The sequence below is a fragment of the Anabas testudineus genome, chromosome 24 (assembly GCF_900324465.2).
Source record: "Anabas testudineus chromosome 24, fAnaTes1.2, whole genome shotgun sequence".
Classification (NCBI taxonomy): domain Eukaryota; kingdom Metazoa; phylum Chordata; class Actinopteri; order Anabantiformes; family Anabantidae; genus Anabas; species Anabas testudineus.
The window spans coordinates 6,629,679-6,651,977 of NC_046632.1; the positions used below are offsets into that span (position 1 = coordinate 6,629,679).

At 40.2% G+C, this 22,299-nt stretch overlaps 2 protein-coding genes across 6 annotated transcripts; both read right to left on the reverse strand.

The window, feature by feature from the left end:
• Positions 1-584: 584 nt before the first annotated feature.
• On the reverse strand, positions 585-15,274 carry magl (MAX dimerization protein MGA-like). 5 transcript variants are annotated; one of them, XM_026341687.1, is made up of 23 exons: positions 15,260-15,274; positions 15,015-15,229; positions 12,162-13,363; positions 11,016-11,481; positions 10,682-10,778; positions 10,418-10,531; positions 10,197-10,322; positions 9,360-9,470; positions 8,788-9,184; positions 8,348-8,549; positions 7,955-8,192; positions 7,500-7,675; positions 7,106-7,325; positions 6,669-6,892; positions 6,143-6,388; positions 5,688-5,949; positions 4,875-5,473; positions 4,528-4,625; positions 4,367-4,412; positions 4,091-4,249; positions 3,560-3,671; positions 2,610-3,263; positions 585-2,507 (listed from the first exon to the last, which is right to left on the reverse strand). In XM_026341687.1, the coding sequence occupies exons 3-23, from the start codon at positions 13,325-13,327 to the stop codon at positions 1,606-1,608; spliced, it is 6,615 nt and encodes a 2,204-aa protein (XP_026197472.1). In that variant the 5' UTR covers positions 13,328-13,363; positions 15,015-15,229; positions 15,260-15,274; the 3' UTR covers positions 585-1,605. The 5 variants fall into 5 exon arrangements, with proteins under 5 accessions (XP_026197472.1, XP_026197471.1, XP_026197475.1 ...); XM_026341686.1 differs by lacking the exon at positions 15,260-15,274 and having other exon boundaries at positions 15,015-15,258; XM_026341690.1 differs by lacking the exon at positions 15,260-15,274 and having other exon boundaries at positions 6,669-6,889; positions 15,015-15,257.
• Positions 15,275-18,956: 3,682 nt separating this feature from the next.
• LOC113149612 lies at positions 18,957-19,874 on the reverse strand. Its single transcript, XM_026341821.1, has one exon. It carries the CDS (start codon positions 19,872-19,874, stop codon positions 18,957-18,959), a length of 918 nt encoding a protein of 305 aa, XP_026197606.1.
• Between the last annotated feature and the right edge of the window lie 2,425 nt (positions 19,875-22,299).

A 22,299-nucleotide genomic window follows, 5' to 3' on the forward strand; every position in this document is an offset into this window, starting at 1 on the left:
TCACTGGACGATCACAGGTCACTTTGAAATGCACGTTTCACATCTGCTGATAATTAACTGCCCCCACTTTTCAGTCTATAATGTAACCTAGTTGCTAAATGACCTAAATCCTTACGTTGCTGACTCTAAACGTATAAACTACACAGTTACTTTGTCATAATAATAACTAATCACTTCACCAGAGAAATGTCTTACCACTTGATCTAAGTTAAAGCCAGTGTGCACTGCAGATTGCAGGTGATCTTCTCAAACGAAACATGTAGTTCAACACTGTAGGTTTTACTCTATTTTCCACACCTTGGACTTTCGTAATGATTTGTACTTATTCCTGCATGAAGGGATTTTTTTTTTATTCTAGAAGATTTAATTAATCCATCACTAAGGGATGGGGTTGATTTGTATTGACTGAATGTACATACACATATGTTTATAAGATTTTGATTTTTAAAATCATTTTTTTGAACAACCATTAAAGTTTCTTCAATTTATTTAGAACTTGTATTTGCTGGTCAATGTAATATAAACTGTATTATTTTGTCTCAAAAACACAAAATTCCTTAGTGACTGAAGATACTGTAGTAAACACATGTAGATTTTATTTCCTTAAAGGCCACATGATATTTCACATTTTCAATTTAGCTGAAGTACCAAGATATCCAGTGTTTCAAAACAGTCCATGAAGTAAAGATATTGCAATTGGAAAAGAAATATAATATTTACAGATTAACTTTTATAGATACAATACATGGCTAATAGCTTTCATCTTGATTGCTTGGGACAAATCAGGTTTATATGCATATTACTGAAACAACTCCCCGATTCGATAATCAATTCTGTAACAATACAAACCAAATACAAAAAATGGGTGTTTTCTATTATAAAGTGCTACTACACGAGTTTATAACAAAAGTTAATAACAAAAACACTTCCCAGGAGAAATATGCTTCAAACTAGCTCAATAAAAACAGAACACACTTAGTAAATGTTAACACTTAGATTTCACTAAATAAATGCAGCAGCGCATTGTCTGACCCTGTTCAGGACACAGATGCTTAACTTACACTGTAAGAGTTAACATATTGTATTTATGTCAACTGTACAGAGTTATTTTTATTTGCATAAGATAGATTATTAATAAACAACTTCAGCAAAATCATTGTTTGCATAAATCTCTCAAAACCATGACTGAAGATGACATTTATTGACAATACATACCTTAAGAAAGGATATCAAAACTAATATTTGGAGATTCATTAATGTTCATTCATAAATTGATACAACAGGTCACTTAATGCTTTCACTTACATTCTTTATACCAGGTAAACATCCTGTCTCTGTAGTATGAAATAAGTCCACTCAGTTGTGCACTAACAAATACGTAAAAGAGCAGCATCAAGTATTTAACTGTGTCTCACACAGGCACATTTGGTGAGGCTGTGGACTATGTGATTCGTGTTGACACTAATAAACGGAGAGCAGGAGAAAAACTCCTCTAATGCAAGACTGTGAGGATGTTGCTCACAGGTGTGAAGGTTCAGTGTGAGACTAACTGAGGTCAAGCGACTGTGTGCAGAGGCTTTTGTAGCAACGCGGGAGATACAAGAACTATTCATATTCAAGCTCTGGTTCCAGTTCCTTTTCAATGTCTATCCAGGAGCGTTTCTTAGCACTGGGAAAGTCTTTTCCTAAAGCACCTCGTGTCAATGGCCGTGACGTGCCAATATCACCAAGCAATTTATTTGAGGAAGGGCTTGTGTTAGATAGTCTGACAGGGCTGTCCCCGTTGGATTTAGATGAGCTACTTTCTCCTTGTGCAACTGGAGGACTACGCAATTGTACCTTCTTCTTTGGAGGCCTTCCTCTGCCTCGTTTTAGTGGTACAGGGTTATCTGCTACTTCACTGACCACTGAAGGAGTGTCTTTAGCTTGTGTCTTGGTCACTTTCACAGTTTTTTTTTGTTTTTGTTTGTCTTCAACCAGAATAAACGTTTCCCTGCTCTTTCTGGTCTCTTCCATCACAGTATGCTTTTTACTCTCACTAACAAGAGGAACAGGGTTCTTTCGAGGTCTGCCTCTGGGGCGCCGGAGTACAGGAGGATTCGGCTCAGCCTTGTCAGTAGCAGGGTCTTGACGCACACAGTTAAAACTCAAGCAGGCATTTGCTAGTGTTTTCTCCAAAGCCGCCACTGTGCCACCATCCTGGCAGTTCTCCGGAACTTGCAGAGGTACTGAAGATGCATGGCTTGATTTGTTTATGATGGCAATATCAGCAAGGGGGGCTGTATCACCTAAATGCTTTGGATCTAAATTTGAAGATGTAGTCTTCCCCTCCTCCAAAACACAGCTATTTTCTGTGTCTGAGGGTTGGTCAGATGCAGAAAAGCTCTTCTCTTGGTTCTTGGATGAGTCCACATCAGAAGGCTGCATATTAGCTGAAGAGCTACCCTCCTCTTCCTCGCCCTTCTGATTGGCTTTCATGACTGTTAGTGTATAGAAGCCTTGACCAACTGTAATGACAGAAATATATGCATATTTATTAACATCACAATAGCATGTTTAAAGAATTTGGATGGGGATATAAATGGGATGACTTGAACATAGCAACTTACTTGGTTTAAGAGATGAGGGAAGTATGATCCTGCCGGTCTTAGAGCGAATAAGAGGAAGAGTAAAGGGCTTTGGAGAGTAGGGGCAGGGTTTGTAGGATTTTGGTGTTGATGAAGTAGACAAGGTTGCATCCACTGTGCCAGAGACTGCAGGGGTTTGAGACTGTGAACTGGGTGTGGTGACATGGGCTGGAGCTCTGGGTGCTTCCTGTTCCTTAAACTTTGATTGCTGATCATCTTGGAATGAGGTCACAGACTCACTTTGCTGATTCTCTACCTGCGAAGGGGCTACTGTGACCTCAGCCTGAGCTGGAGAGGACACTGCTTTTGGCAGAGAACATGGTGTGATCTTGGGGGGTTGTGCACTGGTCTGGGCTGGAGGCCTGTTCAGGTTAGGCTGGAGCAGGGGCATCATCTGTTGAATAATGTTCAGGGATGTAGTTGTGTGTGGAACGGTCTGAGGTGGAGTCATGAAGAAGTCAGGCTTTAACAGGGGTGTAGTCTTAAGTTTTTCTGGGGGAGCAATGGCTTGCAGAAGAGCAGCTCTAGACTGGAGTAGATTGGAGAAGTAAGGCTTCCATTTCATTGTCTTCTCTCTCATCTTCTGCCTCTCGCAGATCTCCTTCACCTTGTGTTTAATCAGGCTTTCAGACTTCCCTAAAGAGGTAACATTTCATATGACACAACCTTCAGTTAAGATACCTACATAAAGCATTTGCACACACATCATTAGTTCATCCAGACATTACATTATTCAATTAAACATCTGGTGAGTTTTAAATGTTTTCAACTACAACCTACGAGTTTTGTAATTTGGTTATTCACAACAGTAACTGTTACAATGCACCTTACTCATGATCAAGACACATGCAGTATTTCCTTTTAAATATGGCACTGGCAAGGGCTGCTAGGTAATAGAAAATTCAACATACAACAATAAAAAAATTACACACCAGACAGAAGAGAAAGCTGCTTCATATAGAGAGACTGCATCTTTATCAGATTCTTCTTCTGTTGCTCCAGGTGTTTGGAGGTCTCAACTAGATTTCGGATTTCCTTTAGAGCCTGCAACAGACACAAAAGCAAACATAAATGACAAAGTGAATCTGGAAACACGTGTGACCAGATAGTTGGTGATTGGATCCTAAATTAACCCCAATTCTTCTGCCAAAATTGAAACAGTTTTTGGTGATTTTCTAATAGTTTTCGTTTTTTTTTGTTGTGTTTGGGCTATTCTTACTGGTGTACAATGTGGGACACTAATTATGACATTTCTGTGAAACAATCAGGATTTAGCAATTATATAATTAAATGCTTTATAACAGTTTTAAGGTCGTTTGAGCATGTTGCTAGGGAACTGGCTATCACATATGATTAAACCACACACACACTGCAAGACTTATTTTCTGGTCTTGGTTTTAAAGCTATTCAAACATTGTAAACAAATTAATTTGATATATGGCATGTTTTTACACTGAACTGACCAATGAGAGGAGGCGAAGCCTGGGAGACCTGGGGTCACTCTGAAGAACAGTCTGGAGTTTGTCAAAGAGGACCCGCTGTTCTGAGCGCCTTTGCCTTTCTAGTACCACATGGTTCCTTCGCCTTGTGTTTCCTTTAGATTCATCAATGTCCATTTGATCCTAAAGAGACAGTTGAGATGAGCAACAATACAACACCAACAGTTTCCTTTACTTTAAAAGACATCTGACATGTGCCGTCTGAACAAGCTAAAGGTTCCATAGTCATGAAAACCGTACCTTGATGTTGCATTCCCTCGCTGATCCAAAATCGTCACTGGAATCCCTGATGGTAGAGAAGAATAAGAAATACTCAGTATACGCAATTTAAAACTTCTCATTCAAAAACAAGTAATATGCACACCACCACAACTATATCCTTTCATTCACACATGTATTACCGTGACTCCTGTAATACACTAGCAACAGCTTCCTTCATTTTTGCGATGGCTATCCCTTGTTGTACTTCTTCTACTGTCTCGATGTCCACTATCTCCTCCTGCAGAAAGAAGGGGTTCACCATTTAAGCTGCAACAATTACTCCATTTACAACACTGTGATCAGAATTTGTTTTGTTAATACAAATGAATTATTGAATTAGCATTTTATTTTCACAGTAAAACTATGTCTGGGTTAGAGTAATTTTCAATTCAAGTAAACTAAACAAACTAAAATTAAATACAACAAAAAATCAAAACACACACACACACACACACACACACACACACACACACACACACACTCTTACATCTTCGTCATCCTCTCCACCGTAGTCTGATGAGCTGGAGCTCAAATCTTCTGAAGTATTGTCCAGGTTTGATTGAACCTGCTTGCTGTTGGTTTCATCACTCTCATCTGATGGCATCTTCTCATTGCATGTCAGCTCAAAAGGGGAGCCAGGCTGCACTGACTTGCGAATGTCCATACCGAGCCAGTTTGAATCAGATGTGGCCGACTGCTCAGAACTAAATAAAGCATCTTTTTGTGGCAGGACATCATCAATACTGCCTGATTGTTTTTCAGCTCCATCAGGTTTTGGGAGTTGAATTAGGGTGAAGCCTCCAGGCAGTGTAACTCCTGGCAGGTTCTGGCTATTGGTGCTCTGGTTGGTTGGGGGGCATATCCTGAATGAATACGTCCCACTCTGTCCCAGGAAGCTTGGCGTTTTCAGTGATGGGGAGACAGTGAGAGAGACAGGTGAGGTCGTAGAGCCTTTCTGAAAGGAACTGATTAAGCTTCGCTGGCCAGAGACAAGCGATTGGACAGGGCTGATGGTGGAGGTATTATGTGAATGCTGCAACAACGAAGTAGTTTCTTTTCTCCCAGAGTCAGACTGGAATAACTGAACTGAAAAACAAAAAAACAGCCGTGCAGGGCAGGGGTATGAGACAAAGAAATAATGTTCAAATTTCAACATACCTGCTTGTGTGGTGTCTTTATATCATTACAAAAGTCAATCTTTTAGGCAAAATCATGGGAAATATTCTTAAATTGAATTGCGACTGCAGTATTTGCAACATTTAACTTAATGTTCATACAAGTCAAACGCTGCATATCTTACCTGGTTGTTGTGTTGGTGTCTTCAGATCAGTCGTTTTCCTTGCAGTGATAATTGGAGGAACCACTGTGCCTGAAGCTTTTATGTGCAGAGTACCTTGAATGTTCTCTTTTTGTGTAGGGTCCAGTTTCTGAGAGTTTGTATGAATAGTTTTGCCGGGAGCACTGAGTCGGCCTGTGATGTATGCTGCAAGGCGGTTGGCTGGATGTAGAGATCCCATGTTCCCAAGCAACAGCCTTGCCTGATTGTAGGACTTGCCATTTACCTACAAAGGAAGAAATACACAGACTTTATGTATATATGTTAAAGAGGACATTTTTTTTCCTATCCTGAAACATTATTATGCTTTAGGTCATGTACTACCAGGTGGTAGTCCAGATAACACTGTTTTTAAATGTACACAGTGTAACACAGAGGTAAATATAAAAAAACATAAATGACATTTCCATGAGCCTAACCTGTATTAGTCCATATGCTTGGCAGCCCAAGGGTTTGGTCCTGGCTCTGAGTCTCCCAGCAGGTAAAACTCCACTCAGGAAGGGTGTGACTCCAAGATGCATCCCAGACTCTTCAATTTGATCGTCGTCCTCCTCCACTGCATCAATATCCCCATCAAAGTCTTCATTGGTATGCTTTTCTTCATCACTGTCATCAAATTCGTCCACATCACTATCGCTTTCTTTTGATTGTTTACTAATGTGCACCTGTGTGGAGAATAAGATTTATTAAAATGAACAATATGCCACAAAGGAAAACAGCTTATAATAATAATAATAATAAAAAGGTTTTAAAGGTTGTTTTATTTTATTTATTATTATGTTATTGTCAGCGAAAGACCAAAGCAACAATCTCCTACTAGCACTACTACTTAAGTATTCCTATTAACAATGCAGCATTTTGTGGACAAGATAAAATACTTTCTTAAACACCACGAAACACTTACACACACTTAAATCACACATTAGTGATACTTCAGAGACCTACCCTGTAAGTGACAATGGAGCCACTGGGCTTCCGCATGAAGATCTTGGTGAGTGGGCGGATGCGGTAAGGTCCGATATAAAACTGCTGAGACAACTTGTTCTGACTCATGCGTCGACATAAAGCATCCAACACCATTTTGCGGTCCTTGCCCCATTCACATGCTGACTGGATCTGTATTTGCTTCCTTGCGTCTTTTTCACTGGATTCCTGAGAAGTGCTTTCTGTTGAATAACAAGAGCAACTGAGCAAATGTATAAATGTACCAGTATCCTCAAGCCAATGTAAATGGACAAATATATTCAGTGAGTAGGAAAACATAAAATAACAACTACAAATAAAGATTTAAGAAACAGTAGCCTAATTTTTAATGACTGGTGAAATATTTATAGCATAAACAAAATGGCACTATGCCTTAGTTGCAGCTTTTATTAATTTACCTGGATTTCTGACAGATGTTACAGTTCTGTAGTACTGTTTTGGCAGATCATCAGTGGTTGTCTTCTGCAGTTTTGTTATAGAGTTTGCTATAGAAGTATCAGGCATCTTTGGCTCCATTGTAACTACAGGAGGAGGTTTGCTGTTGAACTCTCTAACACGTGCACATGTCATCATGCTCTCCAAGTATTTATAAACTGGATCCTTGTCCTCTTCTCGTATCTAAAATGAGCAAGTTAGGTTCAATGTAAAAAGGGCCATGAGAAAGACCAACAGAAACATGATGATTTTGAAAATAATAATAGAAATATTTACGGATACTATAATGCATAAATCAGCTTTAGCACTAATATGTGGAAAAGTCTCAATCCAATTAAAGAGAGAATTTTATTTTACCGGTTGTGTTGGACGGGGTACACTGCTGCGCTTTACAATCTTTGAAACAACCACACACTGAGAACTTTTAGGGACGAAAAGTGGCTCTGGGTCTTCATCACGAATGTTGCGGCTCCACAGCTTATTAGCATGGCAGCCTGGGCGAGGCTGCACCGCATGTTCTATATTGGTCATAGCTGGGGAGAGATAAGAGCATCTCGTTAACACTTCTCAGGTGTTTGGAGCTGTGACCAAACTGTGCAAGTAACAAAACCTTGTAAAATCAAAATGGAAATCCTTTAAATAAAAAGATAAATTCCTGGTGAAGAATGTTAAAAAAAAGAAAAAAGAAATGTAGTAAAATGCAGGCACATTCACCACATCAGCTGTGAAGCCATCATGAATAACATACAGTGGTTTGAATAAAACAAAAGAACAAAAGAAACAGAAATTATATCTAAATAACCCGATCTTACAGTAAACAGGCTGGGTCAGATGTTCACTTTCCATGGCAGACATCTGCTTGGTAATCTTGCGTTTGAAGCAGGTACAGCCAAACATACATTCAGGACGCCGGCAGTGGAGAGGACCGCTGTTCGGATGCTCAAGACTAGAACACACACAGCCCAATCTGCAGAACTCCTGACCGCATTCAGACCCAACAGCTTTATTCTTTAGATACTGGGCTACTTTTAAAACCTGACTGGGCAGCATCTGATAAAACACAGAAGAAGCAAATCAAAATCTCTTATCCAGCATTTACCACACCTCACAACAGCAAGGACTAATTTCAAAATAACAAAATGAAATGGGACACGTCCTTATAATTATCATTAATATCATATGACACTATGATAATATTTGCCTACCTCTTTTGTCAGGATTACAGACAGAGCCACTGACAGTCTGTCTGGAGTTAGCTGTGTTCTGCTCAGACCCTCGTTCAGGGCTCCCATCTCCATCTGCAACAGTTTGAACTGGAACTTAGTGAGGCCTGAAGGTCTGTGTGCCAACCCTTGGTTCTGCCCAAAAGTTGGTTTCTGGCTGACCCGTTGGTGGTATTTAGATAATCTGAAGAGTCAGGAAAATTTAATTTTGTATTTTTGTTATTCATTTTAATTCACCAAGAAAGTAATTTGTCAAATGATTTTTCATACAACTGATCTGAATAATTACTTGGATTTTTTTGAATAAAAAGAAAAAGAACAAGAAGAAAGATAGAAAACGGCGGAAAAAAACTAACTGAAATATATTTTTCCTAAAACCTAAGAACATAAATTTAAAAGAGATTACCAGCATTAGCCCTTACTTTTGTGGAACCGAACTAGCGTAACCAGTATCTTCTGTGCCTGGCTGTGTACGTGATGATGTCGACTGCTGCATAGACTGAGGTTCTGCTTGATCAGCGGTCGCAGGGCTGGCCAGAGGAGGAGGCGGTGACGTTAGGGCAGAGTAGAGGAGGGGTTTGTAGGAAAGAGGACAAGGCCTGTTGGCTCCCGCTGGGAATCTGGAAACAGTTTTTCGATGCTTGAGTACGCTGTCCAAGGTCTTCACGTAGCTGGAGCTTTTAGCTGGCAGCTGATATGCTACCGAGCCCTCTGGGTTTGTTGAGAAGGCAGCAGCACGCTCACTGATTTGCTGGCCTTCATTTTCCAAATACTCATCTAACATGTTACTGCAGAATGCAGAGAGGTTCTTTTGCAGTCCTTTAAGAAAGAAGAATAAAGAGACTTTAATATATCAATGAGGACTAATGAACAGACAAAAGCATATTCAGCTGGTTACAGTTCACTTAATCTTTTGGTAATTAGACTTAGTAAACTAATCTCATTTTATGACAAAAAGGGACATTGGAGCTATTATGAGATGAACAAACCATACCATCACAGTTAGAAGATGTTTCTTTGCTTCTTATGAACTTGTTTTTCCATCCTTTTATTTTTGTCATGTCACTTGTCTTTCCGGTCCTGGAGATGAAGGGTAACGCTTCATCTGTGAGAGAAATATAAAAAAAAAAAACATTCTTAGTTTAAGAACACAACATTCTGATTTCTCAGAATTTGATAATCTTTGTGATTGCCTGTTGGCGAAAAATTAAATGTTTGAAAATGCTGTAAATGTGTCAGATTACATAGCAACAATCATGCACCGGGCAAGATAATCTAGGAAACATAACTGCCCACTTCCAGAGTGGACCTGTTGTCTGCATTTTCCTCTGTTTATTTCTATTTGCAGGGAAAACACTATATCACATCACATCGCTAATCTCTGTAGATTCAGAGAAGTATGATCATAGTATGACCATGAAGTAGGAGAAGACTGACATCCCTATTATAGCATTCTGTTTTATATAACATATTGATGACATGGCTATTGGGTGAGAGGGTGTTAAAGGAACCACTTTTATAAGGTTTAAGGTTTTGGTGAAACTGTTTAGTGATACCTTTTAATATAATGCACTCCAGTATTACTTTACCACCCACAGTGACCTCAATATTATATATACAGTAGAATGGCAGAGCTGCTGTATTGGATTGCATTAGATTGTACAGGTGTATCTAATGAAGTAGCCAATGAGTGAATGTATAACTGAGAAATTAAATAATACATGTTAATACCACATTTCTGCATCAAAATCACAGCTACCAAAAGGGTAACCAGTAGAACAGCGTACCTTTAGTAAATATGTAAAAACTGTCAAAGATTAGTTCAACTCACCGACATGAGACACGGCCGTGGCATTTCCTTGCTCTGGTAGGTTAGGTGAAGGCAGTGGTAGATGAACCCCAAGATACTGCAGGTCAATAGACTTGGTGATGTCTAGTGAGCTCAGCTTCAAGCCCACTAGAAAACAGACAGAAATTAGAACATATTTACATTTATAAACTTGATATTCCCTATTCAACAACACAAATATGTATGTGTGTGTATTAACTCACCCTCCTGCAGCACAGGATGGATGACATGTCTGTGTTTGAGAACTCTGAGATCCTGTAACAGGACAGTCTCCAAGCGGGCTAACTTCTCCTCATCTGTCTCTGTGTTCACTTCCACTGAAACACCAAGAAGATTATTACAAGGGATAAAGAGTGACATTTCATTAACTGTTATTTAAATTAAATAAAACCAAGATCATACAGGTTTTATTTAAAGTTTTCCAAACACTGAAACATGGAAAATAATTACATCCCTACAGTGCTTACCCGCTTCCTTCAGCTGCGTTTGAGTTGCTTGGTGAACTGGGGATACAGATGAGGAACTATTGGCTGGCTTGTCTCTGATGTGAACCTCGAGAGCTTCCTGTGACAACGAACAACATGAAAGCATAAACAATTTACAGAACTTAACAGCCCCAAATTACTGATATATGCTGTATACAACTACATGCAGTGCGTGGCTTCAATAAAAACTCTCTTATCCACTCTTATACCCTTATTTGACATGAATTACCACTGGAGGAGGGACCACACATCGATTAAATGAAATAAACTCTTTGGAGACACAACGTGTGCAGAGCAGCAATTTGTATTGTTTTACCTTTGTGGTGAATGACACAAACAGCAGGCCTTCTACATCATCCAGCTCCGGTTGCATAGCGACAGTCAATGATGGACTGTGGACTACCGTGGGGGAGACAGAAGCAGCTTTCCATTCTCTTCCCCGAGAATTTGCCCAGCGCCTGCTGATCCTCTTCCTCCTCCTGCGGTAACCAGGTGATGATCTTGGGGTAGACGTTGTGCTAGTAGGAGTCGTGGATGTTGTTTCAGGAATTACACTGAATCCCTGTTGTAACTCAGGTGTTAGACTGATGGGGTGGTTTTCCTCCTTGGGTTCTACACATAGGCGCTTCTGGACAAGCACAAGCTCACCAAGAGCATGTTTGCCTCTTATACATGGGACATAAGGTTCATCCTTATTGGCAGAGGTTGACATTATGGGCTTCAGGACCAGTCTGGTCTCTTGCACAGTTGAGGGAGAAGCAGAAACTGTTTGATCGTTTGTGCTGTAAGGCAAAGAAGAGAAATAATATTTATAGATACTAAACATAACTAAATTTATTTAATGACAATTTTATAAAAAGAATTAAATAAATTTTAAGAGCAACCAACGTAACAACAGTATTTTAACAAACTAATTCTAGCAGTTTAACTATTTAACACTGTATGTACTTCCTAGTCCTATAGCTGACAATCCAATCATGAGACCAAACAAAAAGTATAATTTAAGTATGTATGAGACTTTGAAGACAAAACAGAAAAACTACACAAGCTGGACACAAGCTTATGCAGTTCAATATACCAGGCTTGCATTAACTAATGCCTTTTGTTACAAGGCACAGGAAATGACTATCCTGGTCTCACAGGAGAGTTTTACTGGGTTCACATAATCTTCAGTTTAAGTCTTTAGTGTGTGAAAAAGTCCTGTAAATAAGGACATGGTTATCAGGTGTACTTTGACGACTATTTCTGTAGAAAGTGCAATTTATAGTTGTGCTCAATATTTTTCTGCAGTTATTATTAGTTGATAACAGCATTTCTACCGTTATGCACACACAACACATTTATAGATACTGACTAATACAAGTACTTTAAATGGTCGCAAAAGTCTCACACAGCAACTTGCATTGTGTAAGTTAAAGGTTGCAATGTGAACAAGTCAAATGTGAAACCACAAAAAACTTACCTCAGGTCCACAACCTCCTCTTTGATTTCAGTGAGTTCAGCTGGTTTTAAAACGAAGGGCTGAGTTTCCATCTTCACCAAATGCTGGGCCTCTGTTGTGACCCTGTTCAGACGGGAGTTGTTCCCGTCCTCTCTAAAGCCTTTAGCAAACGGATTGTGATTAATTTTCAGCTGGGTGATCCGAAAGTTTTGATAAGTTGTCACAGCCATAAAATCAGTTTGTGGAAAAGTAAAGGTCATGCTTTCTGGTCCCATAACCACAGGCTGGCCAGATGTGTATACAACCCCATCCGGGACAGGTATCACATGTAGCCTAGGAATGTAACGATGCATGGAGTGTAGTATTATATGACCATCCTGGTCTTGGGCATTGTTAGTCAGTTTGAGTTTGTAGAAAGACACCAAGCCACCCATCCACTCTGAGCCTTTGCAGGGAGAGTAATGGTGAGAAAAGGCACGAATGAGACCCTGGGTCTGGTGTTCTGCTGGTCCAGTGACCTCCCATCTGGATGTGCTCCAGCGGTACCTATTCTGGTCTGATGGTACAATAGACAGAACCAGATTGTACAGACGCTCAGGATCTAGGCCTGCCAGGCGATATCGGCAGTATGGGAACATGCGACGCCCCTGTTTAGTCAAAATCATCTCAGTTCCACAGCTGTGAAACTGCTTCCACACACTGTTATTCTCCAGAGTGACACTAACACCTTTGAAGGTCAGCACAGCAGGAAAATCACTCTCCAGGACTGAGCTGCCAAATGTGGTAGATGGCAACACACATGATGGAAGGGACTGCGATTGTGATATGTTGACAAGGCTGGTCCCTGCGAGTCTTTGGGAATCTGATGCTGATGTGATATGTGAGGTGGCAGGGCTGGTTTCATTAGTCCCTTCCAAACTAGAAGGTGTAACAGCAGGCTTGGCTGGGCTGGCTTCAACGGGTGAAGAGAGAGTAGTGCTGCAGTCTGTACTTGCCATGGACACAGCTTTGTTCTCGCTGACCGTCTCACTAGTGCAATTGGGTCTTGTAATGTTTTGAAATGGAGGAGTCAACATAAGGTGGGTAGTATGAGGAGCTGACGATGGGATGTTAGTCAAGCTCCTCTCTTCATCCATCGCTGTGTGGTGGTCCTCCATTGATGTGAGCTTAGAGTCTGTAGCAGGCATCACCAGTGGCTACTGTTGTCCCACTTCATTTGATACCTAACAGAAAGAGATAAAATAAAAATGATGTCTAACAACGTTATTTGTATAGTAAAGTAATAGAAATTTCCAAAGGTGCAGTACACATTACAGTGATAGAGATCTCAACAAGACAGAGAACAAAAATGAAAGGCAGAATCAATCCAAAAAGAATCATAAAAACAAGTACAGCTAATTCAAGCTAGGCGAACGCTGGCAAAAAAGAAAAGAGCTATAAAAGATGCATCTAAAACGTAAACAATTAGACATTCCCCCTAGTGACAGCTTCTAAAAGGCTGACATCAGTATACATCATGTGTGTCCATGAAATCACATTAACGTTTACAAGATAAATATAGTTTGTAATTTTGTATTCAGATGCTTTAGAAAAACACTCCAGCAGTAACACGTGCTGGCTGATTTACAGTTAGCTGTAGCATCAGGCGCTTAGGATGGGGGTTCTAGGATTTATTACAGGCTGGTCTCAATTTAATGTACAACCACATGCAGAAATGTGTGTTACTCAATTTCAAAAGACTGATCTGTTGCGATGATTCTACATAACATGATATGTAATATCCAAGCACATAATAAAATAGATGTTGAGTGATACTTAAACTAGAGCTTAAAACACCATAACAGTCAGAGTCCCCAGTGAGGGGACCAAACTACGCCCCCATCCCCATAGGATAACACACCTTAAAATCCATTTATGCAACATATGTGAATTATTCCAAATGTATAAGCACGTGGTGCCAGAGTATTGTTAAGATTAATTATTTCTTTTGTCGGTCTGAGAGAAGTGGACTTTGCCTTCATGAAGTGGGCTGCGCGACCACTTCGGAGTGACTGACCAATCGGCTGCGTGCTATCATCCAGCTGAGGACATGGCTGAAACACTCGGACAGGCCTGTTTTTTTTCAAACACAGGAGCGATCACACACTCACAACTGACACTTTCTAAGTCGTTTCCGTCGACGACAGAGGACAGGCTGTAAAAAGGTAACCTGTTTTTTTTTTTGTTGTCCTGCCCCTTGTCAATTGACTAATCACACAGTCACACCAACACACATACGCGGTGGTCTAAAGGTGTTAATCGGCCAAACGAGGGCATCACGTGGATTATCACCGGCGTGTTTACAAAGGAAACTCCCGACTCCTCTCCGTGCAACTGTTTTCCTTCCCAAACTACGAAGCCACGCTGATTATGAAGTTGCCTCGCAGCGGCTCTTTCTTCCTCACACACCGACAGAGGAAGGCCGCCCGCTCCTCCACTCACCAAGTTGGAAAAGTTGCAGGTTTCACTCACGCCTCACCTTCCGACCGTCGCCCGAAAGCCTCGTGGCCCACGGCGGCGATATGTTAACGACGTTCGCGGCCGGAGCTCCAACTGTTGCGCGTCGTCGTCGTCGTCGTCGCCGTTTAAAGGGCCTCGGCGAATCCCTCGAACATAAACACGACCTGGCAAATGGAGGCCGAGAGCCACGCCAGTGTGCTCACATCGACCGACCCGAGCGTGCACGCAGTGGAGCCAAAGCGCATGCACGATATCACCCCCCCCCACCCTCCTCTCCTGTCAGTGGCGCGTGATTCCCGGGCCGCCGGAGCGCGAGGCGCGGGAGTCCACCATCCCGGACATTTTTATTTATTTTTATTTTTATTTTTTTTTTACCTCGAGCTCGGTCCACGCGCCGGTGAGAACAACTCTCAGCAAGTTTGCGCGAACATGTCTCGCGCGTGTAATTCCCGAGCTGAGAGCGGCCGGAGACTTTCTCTTTCTCCTCTGGGGTTTCCTTTACTTCTCCCACCTTCTCGGTCACATTTCCATTCTCATCCTCCTCCGAAGCGCTCACACACACACACACACACACACACACACACACACTCCTCTCTGCCCCCCTCTCACTCACACATAACACACACACACACATCCGTGCTCTCGGGCTGTGACGTAACACGTTCGCCATGGCGGTAGAGCTCCAGCGGCCAATGCGCAAGCTCCCTCCGGAGGATTTCACCGGCCACTTGTATCATGATGGAGCCAGTGACCAGAAACATGGACATAAACACACGCCGGGTGAAAAAATCAAGTCGTTTTGAAACACGGTCCAATCAGTGTAATTAGTGTAGCGCGACAATGTATCAGCATGTACAGCATAAAATCAACACACTTCCTATTTACCTTTTCTACAACTGCTTCACGTTTCAAAACAACGTTGGCTTTGTTTCTGGGGGGAAAAAAAAGATGGCGGCCATACGTGGCAGTTTACAAATATCTGTAAAAGTAAAACTCTACTGCAATAACATTGTATAAAACAGCTAATTATAGAGTTTCATTGTTCTTTCGCCACGTGGATAAAGGTCTTCTTAAAATGTGTTGCACAGAAAATTAAACAAATGTTAATTCCCAGACAGTGGTCAGACACATTAACTTGGAACGAGTTACCCGAATTTCGTGTTTTGGAGCTCAAAGGTCTTTACAAAAACTGAAATAGGTCTACATATGTAGCGATGTTAAGACCAAATTACATTTTATTCTAAGGCAATGTAGCTCTGCAATTGATTAATAATAAATGTATTGCCTGTACAAAAAAAAGTCACCATCTGCATAAGCAGATAGTTAAGAGCCTCCCACTGAATAATGACTGCATGGAGGATTATTTTTCAGCTGGCAACAAGTTATTGAACTGATGCAGTGAGTAGCTTCTTATTTCTTAAACAACCATGTCGGAAGACACACCCTGTGGAAGAACTGTCCAACAGAAGAAAGTCATGTGGTCTGATGAGTCCAGATCTACCCTGTTCCAGAGTGATGGGAGCATCAGGGTAAGAAGAGAGGAAGATGAAGTGATGCACCCATCATGTCTAGTGTCTACTGTACAAGCCTGTGGGGGCAGTGCTATGATCTGGGGTTGCTGCAGTTGGTCAGGTCTAGGTTCAGCAACATTATGTGACCAAAGAATGAGGTCAGCTGACTACCTGAATATACTGAATGACCAGGTTATTCAATCAGTGGATGTTTTTCTTCCATGGACATATTCCAAGATGACAATACTAGAAATAGTTCAGCGAGCATGACACATAATTTTCACACATGGATTGGTCATCACAGAGTCCAGACCTTAACCCCACTGAAAAACATAGATGTGTTGGAGAATACTTTGGTTAGTGGTTCAACTCTTCCATCATCAATACAAGATGCTGGTAAAAAAAAAAAATGAATGCAACTCTGCACAGGGATAAATGTTGAGACATTGGAGAATTATTGAAACGATGAGTGTGTGACTTATTTTCTTGAAGAAAATAAGTCACAGTGTTGGTCAAGTGAAACCACAGACGCAGGGGCAGGAGACGGCGTTACTGTCCATATGGGTCGTCACTGGTGAGGGGAGGGGGGCTGGGCGAAACCCAGTGGCTTAATACACTAAGTAGCAGACAGCAGTATACCAATAAATAAGTAACCAAACAAACCAGTGCAGAAATATGGAGAGGGTGCATCACAACCGTCACATCGTGTATTGATTTGGTGATCGATTATAGATTTTAACGCCGACTAATGCTACATTTACAGTTCAGTAGGAAATGACTTGAGGCTTTTGCATTTCCCGTTGCATGAAAGCTACAAACAACGCGACTATCCGTTGACTTGTAATGGAGTTACGCTAATAAAAAAAGAAAGAAGAACACATGACTCCGCTATTAAAAAATAATATGTTATTAGGACAGCGGGGCGGGGTCTAACCAGGACGAGGAAGTGTGGAAAGGTCCCACATGAACCTGATCATCCTTTGTATTCCACGTGGAGAAACTCGTGGTGATGCAGTCTGTTCCTGTCGGGGAGAGCAACACTCAGCCCTGCAGCCTGCACGGCTAGTACACCTTACTGCTAAATCAGAATCTTTAAATACATTTATCTTTGAAATATGCATACGGCAAAATGTGGGTAGGTGCAAAATCTCCAGTCTAATCACCTGGAAAGTGGTTTTTCTATTTACAACGTCAGAAGAACAGGCGACTTGTTCTGCATGAAACAGGATAATGTATTCACTGTACAGTTTATTCTAAATCATATTTGAAATATTTGATGGATAAGTAAAAAAATACGTTGTACAAACGTGTGCAACACTAGACAGGGATGACAACTTAAATAAGCTGTTGTGTAAAATTAAATATAACATCTAATCTTAATATTTTAGGTACTCAAAAAAGAAAAAAAAAAACAGCTTTACTAAACTTACCCTCAAATTGAAACTAGTCTGTGTCATGGGCCACTGTACTACCACACAAATAACTTCCACCCAGGGACAATAATGTTGTTGACTGATGAGTGATGTAGCATACTGGTCTGTATTCATTCTTAAATACTAAAGATTGACATCTTTACTATATGTAAATCACACACCCTGTACAACTGTTGAATTATGATGTTATTAATGTGAAATTAGCACAAACAATGGATAAATACTCACACCTTGTATGTCCTTTTGGAATTTAGTGTAAACCACGAACAAGAATAATATTTAGTCCATCATCACCATTTTGTATTAATAGAACAGCTTTTGAATTTAGACTGTGTCCATTATATATAATACAGTTTAACAGTGATCCACATTTTGTTAGACTTCCATTTAATGCCCAAATTAAGATGGCAAGACAGAGGAAAGGGTTCACATGCATACAATTTATCTTCTCAGGTAATCAGAAGAAATCCTCATGTAGCTTGTACTGTTGTATATAATGTACATTAGAGTGTAGTGGTTCTGAACAGGCTTTTTTCAGTGATGTATGTTAAGCATGCCACTAAAACATTTTTACACTTTCAATGTAGGTTTATTTGGCATTTTAAGGACACATCAAATCCCATATTAACACAGTATATCTATAGCTAAACAAACATTTTTTTTTCATAGACTCTGAAAGTCATAATAAATAATGTGTGACCTATATATAATAACTTCACTGACATCCAAAGCTTAACTACAAACTGTATCCCTTGTCTGAGTTACATCAAAACAGAAACAGAAATACATGTTTTGAAATTCTATAAAGAAAGTTGTAGTTTAGCAAATAAATACATGTAACATTAAGCAGATACATTAAACAGGAGATAAATCATCCCTTGAATGTGATGCAGAGAGTGTCCATAAATATAAAATAACCATATTCACCTTCCAGTGAGAGAGAACAGTAAAGGAGAGTAAAAGGTGACTCTGTCACATTATTATTCTGCTAGCGCTTTGTGTGAGAGGTGCAATAGAAGGATGACCATAAACACATGTTTTGGTGTGAACAAAATCCAATGATCACATACAAACATAGCTCCTGCTGCAGGGCTGTAAAAGAGCATCTCCAGAAATTATTATTTTATCTGAAGACAGTCCTTTCTTTGTACAAACATCTAAGCTGTAATCAGTATACTAATAAAAGATCTAACTAAACTAACAAACTTTGTGAGTTAGTGACATAACGTTATTTCCATTTTCTTAATGTTATGGAATAAAAAATCTATTGCTTAGCTAAAAATGTGTTTCTGTTTAATAACATTTAATCACTAAAAAGAAAAAATCATCACAATTTCAATGTGTAAACTTTGGAAGTCTGTTCTGAAGACACATTACCTCTTTGTAAAGATTTTGAGAGAGAACAAGTGACCCCCTATCCCATACACATAGGGACTGATGGATGGATAGGTAGTTGAGATAAAAAATTCCATTTCAGACTTATAAGTAAAGTCAGATGTGTTGGAGGTCAGCTGGAGGACCAGATAGAGAATCCAGACTACCTGGAATAAACCCATAGCTGCCAGTACATCTATTGTGCTCCGCTGAAGCCACAGACTTTTAGCTTTTGTGCCACTGTGGCTCGATCCACTCACACACACCTCTGGGGTCAGCGTCTTCCCCTGGCTCACCAGCACCGTGATGGTGAGGCAGCTGGTGCCTGTGATGATGATCAGAGGCAGCAGGTTGCACATCACGACGAACAGGTATTTGTAGAAGCAGTTGATTTGGGGACAAAAGGTTTTACTACACTGGAAGAAGTCTGCAGGGCAACTGCTCCTTGTGACATTTTCAGCTGGGCTTTGCAGGTTTATGACAAAAATGGGGAAACTCAGCAGCATAGAGAGCATCACACAAATCCCACTCACCATCCAGGCTGACCTGATGCTGTCCAGGTAGACTGGGAGATTTGCCCTCTTGCTGGCGTCTCTCAGCTTTTCGTAGCGGAAGATACTGATGAGGACACTGAAGAAGATGCTTGTTATCTCACCAAACACAGTCAGGAACTTGAGTGAGCAACATAACCAAGTGCCCAGGGAGTAGAGAGTCTTGAGGATGATAATATCATAGATGTTCATGAGGAGAATTTCCTCCAAGTTGGCTGTAGCCAGTCCGAGGAGAAACAATTCAAAGGACTTCACTGGAGAGTGCTTGGTCTGAATGATGGCGAGGATGAGGAATAAATTGCCCACAAGCCCTATGCATGAAACAAACAGTCTCAAGCCCAGTAGACTGACAAAAGAACGATCCATTATTAAAAGCGGGGACTACAATCGCAGCACATATGTCACTTCTGTGTTCTCGCCACAGAAGAAGGCAGAAATATGATTTGCTGCATCACTGACCAGACACCCTTGTTAACAAGTTCTCAAACGTGGCAAGAATCTAGATCGGTGATTGGTTGTGCTCATTATGGAGAAAGGAAAACAAGAGGTTGCTGGAAACATCGAAGGCTGGGAGTCATTAAAGTTTTACCTCTGAGCTTTTCAAAGCTTCATCTTGAGACCAGCAGTGTGTCTGATTTGAAGCTGTGACATGTTTTTCCACAGGCTGACATCACAAAACAAGAGAAGATTTACACTGATTGTTGCTCTCTACATCATTTCTGTCATTTTGTGGTTTAACCGCCCGCACTACATTTTCTCCTACAATACACAACAGTAACATACCAAAAAAAAAAAAAAAGTAAAATCAGTTTAATGACATCTTTCCTAACATCTCCCTGATTACCCATTTGTAAGCACTTAACTCTCATAATGTTTCTCCACTTATTAATCACAGGTGTAAAATTTTAAGGGGACATGTCAAAACCCTTTAAAAGACATGTAATCACATAGAAATGTGTGGCAGAAATAGTAATACAAGTCATGTACATACAAACCAACCATTACTACAGTATATAAATGGTTTCGATATGTGGATAAAAGCACAATATGTTTTAGTAGATAATCTCCTTCTTGTAGAGAGAGCAGTTAAGTTAACATTTAATGTGGAGAAGTGAATTTATAAGAGCAGCGTCTGGATGTATCAGTGTCTCTCTTTGTGTGTGCAGACAAAAAGATGTAAAGGGACAGGGGCTCCTGGACCCTGTTGTTGACATGGGACCAGTTCATGTTCCAGCTTGTCCCTTTTCCTCTTTAAAAGCACTGTCTACTTAGAAAACCTTTTCGTCAATCACCTCGCATCCTGATTCAGCTTAATTGTGAATCCCACTGTGTGTGAGTGAGTGTGTGTTGTGTGTCTGTGTGTGTGTAATTAAGGATAAGCTCCACACTGGCGGTAAATGGGTAAACTAAGTGTTGCATAATGAGCCTGGACAGCTTAGGAAGCAGTAGTCATGTTCACCATCCAATAATTGTCAATCAGAGATCTGATCAAATGGCATATATTAGTTTAACTGTTTCATCCTAAGGCGCCAGACAGTTAATGATTACTAGTAACCTTATGCATTTAATGTGTAATGTAAAATATAGTCCTGCATCACGTCATAAAAATCACTTCACAGTCATTTCAAGCTAAGACAGAGACATATAGTTGGGTTCTCCACAAATCACAAAGGCACATTTTGGCTTTGAGACAAATGCCAGCTTCATCATGCTAACATGCTCATAATGGCAAAGCTAAAATGATGATGATAATGCCACTACATTGGAAGAAAAGGTCAGGTTATGACAGTTCATCCTGAGAGGATATGAACGTGTGTTACAAATAATTTTAGAAGTAGTTAGTGTCTGCCCAACATTCACAGTTCACCACAGGTCATATTATAGTCATTTGCTTTCTATGCAGGATATAACATAACACAGGAAATGTGGGCCGTGTGAATCAGAGGACTCTGTGAAAAGCTCCACTACTCTCCCACTCCTGAAATTACTATTTAGTCTCCAGACGGTGTTAAAGCTGATTTTGTTGGTGTGATACGTTACTGACACTAGTACAAGAGTTTTCATTGTAGAATTTGTAATGGTGTGCTGCTTTAATCTTATTTTACAGTTAATAAAAGTGCATGTGATGTTAAGAATCTATCATGAAATAATCCTGTTTCCATTTTTCTAGTTTTACATTTTGATACATCACAGTGGAAAAAGCAGACATTTAAATAATAGTATTTACTGGTTTCCGCAACAGCACAGGGTCACTTTCAGTCAGTGCATTAACATGCACTCAAGTTTATTGACCTGTTTCATCCATCTTTACATGTTCTGTGTATATACTGACACATAGATTTGTGTTGATGTTATTTTGTATTTGTGTTGTATTTGCTTGTTTCTTTCTTTTTTAAGTGTTTACATGGCACAGTAATTTGAGTTTCCCATTTTCATAAAACATTAAAAAAGGTGCTTTCTCGAAGAAAAGCTGACTGTAACCTGGTAACTTGAGTGCATGTTATTTTTTTTTACACCTGTGCATTTCCTACTATGACAAGTCTTAAATTCTTTCATGGATTTCTCAAAGTGGAGACTTGGACATGACCTTGGTCATTTGGACCATTGTGGCCTAGGTTGTCTTGGCCAGCTAGATAGAGTCTATGTTTATGTGTATTTTCTATTGTAAAACCTTTTATATAAAGTTTTAATGTAGTCACTGATTTATTATGAAGAAACTTTTTACATTTTTAACATGATTGAACATTACATGGCTGGAGACTTTTATGATAATCATAATATTATGTCCTGA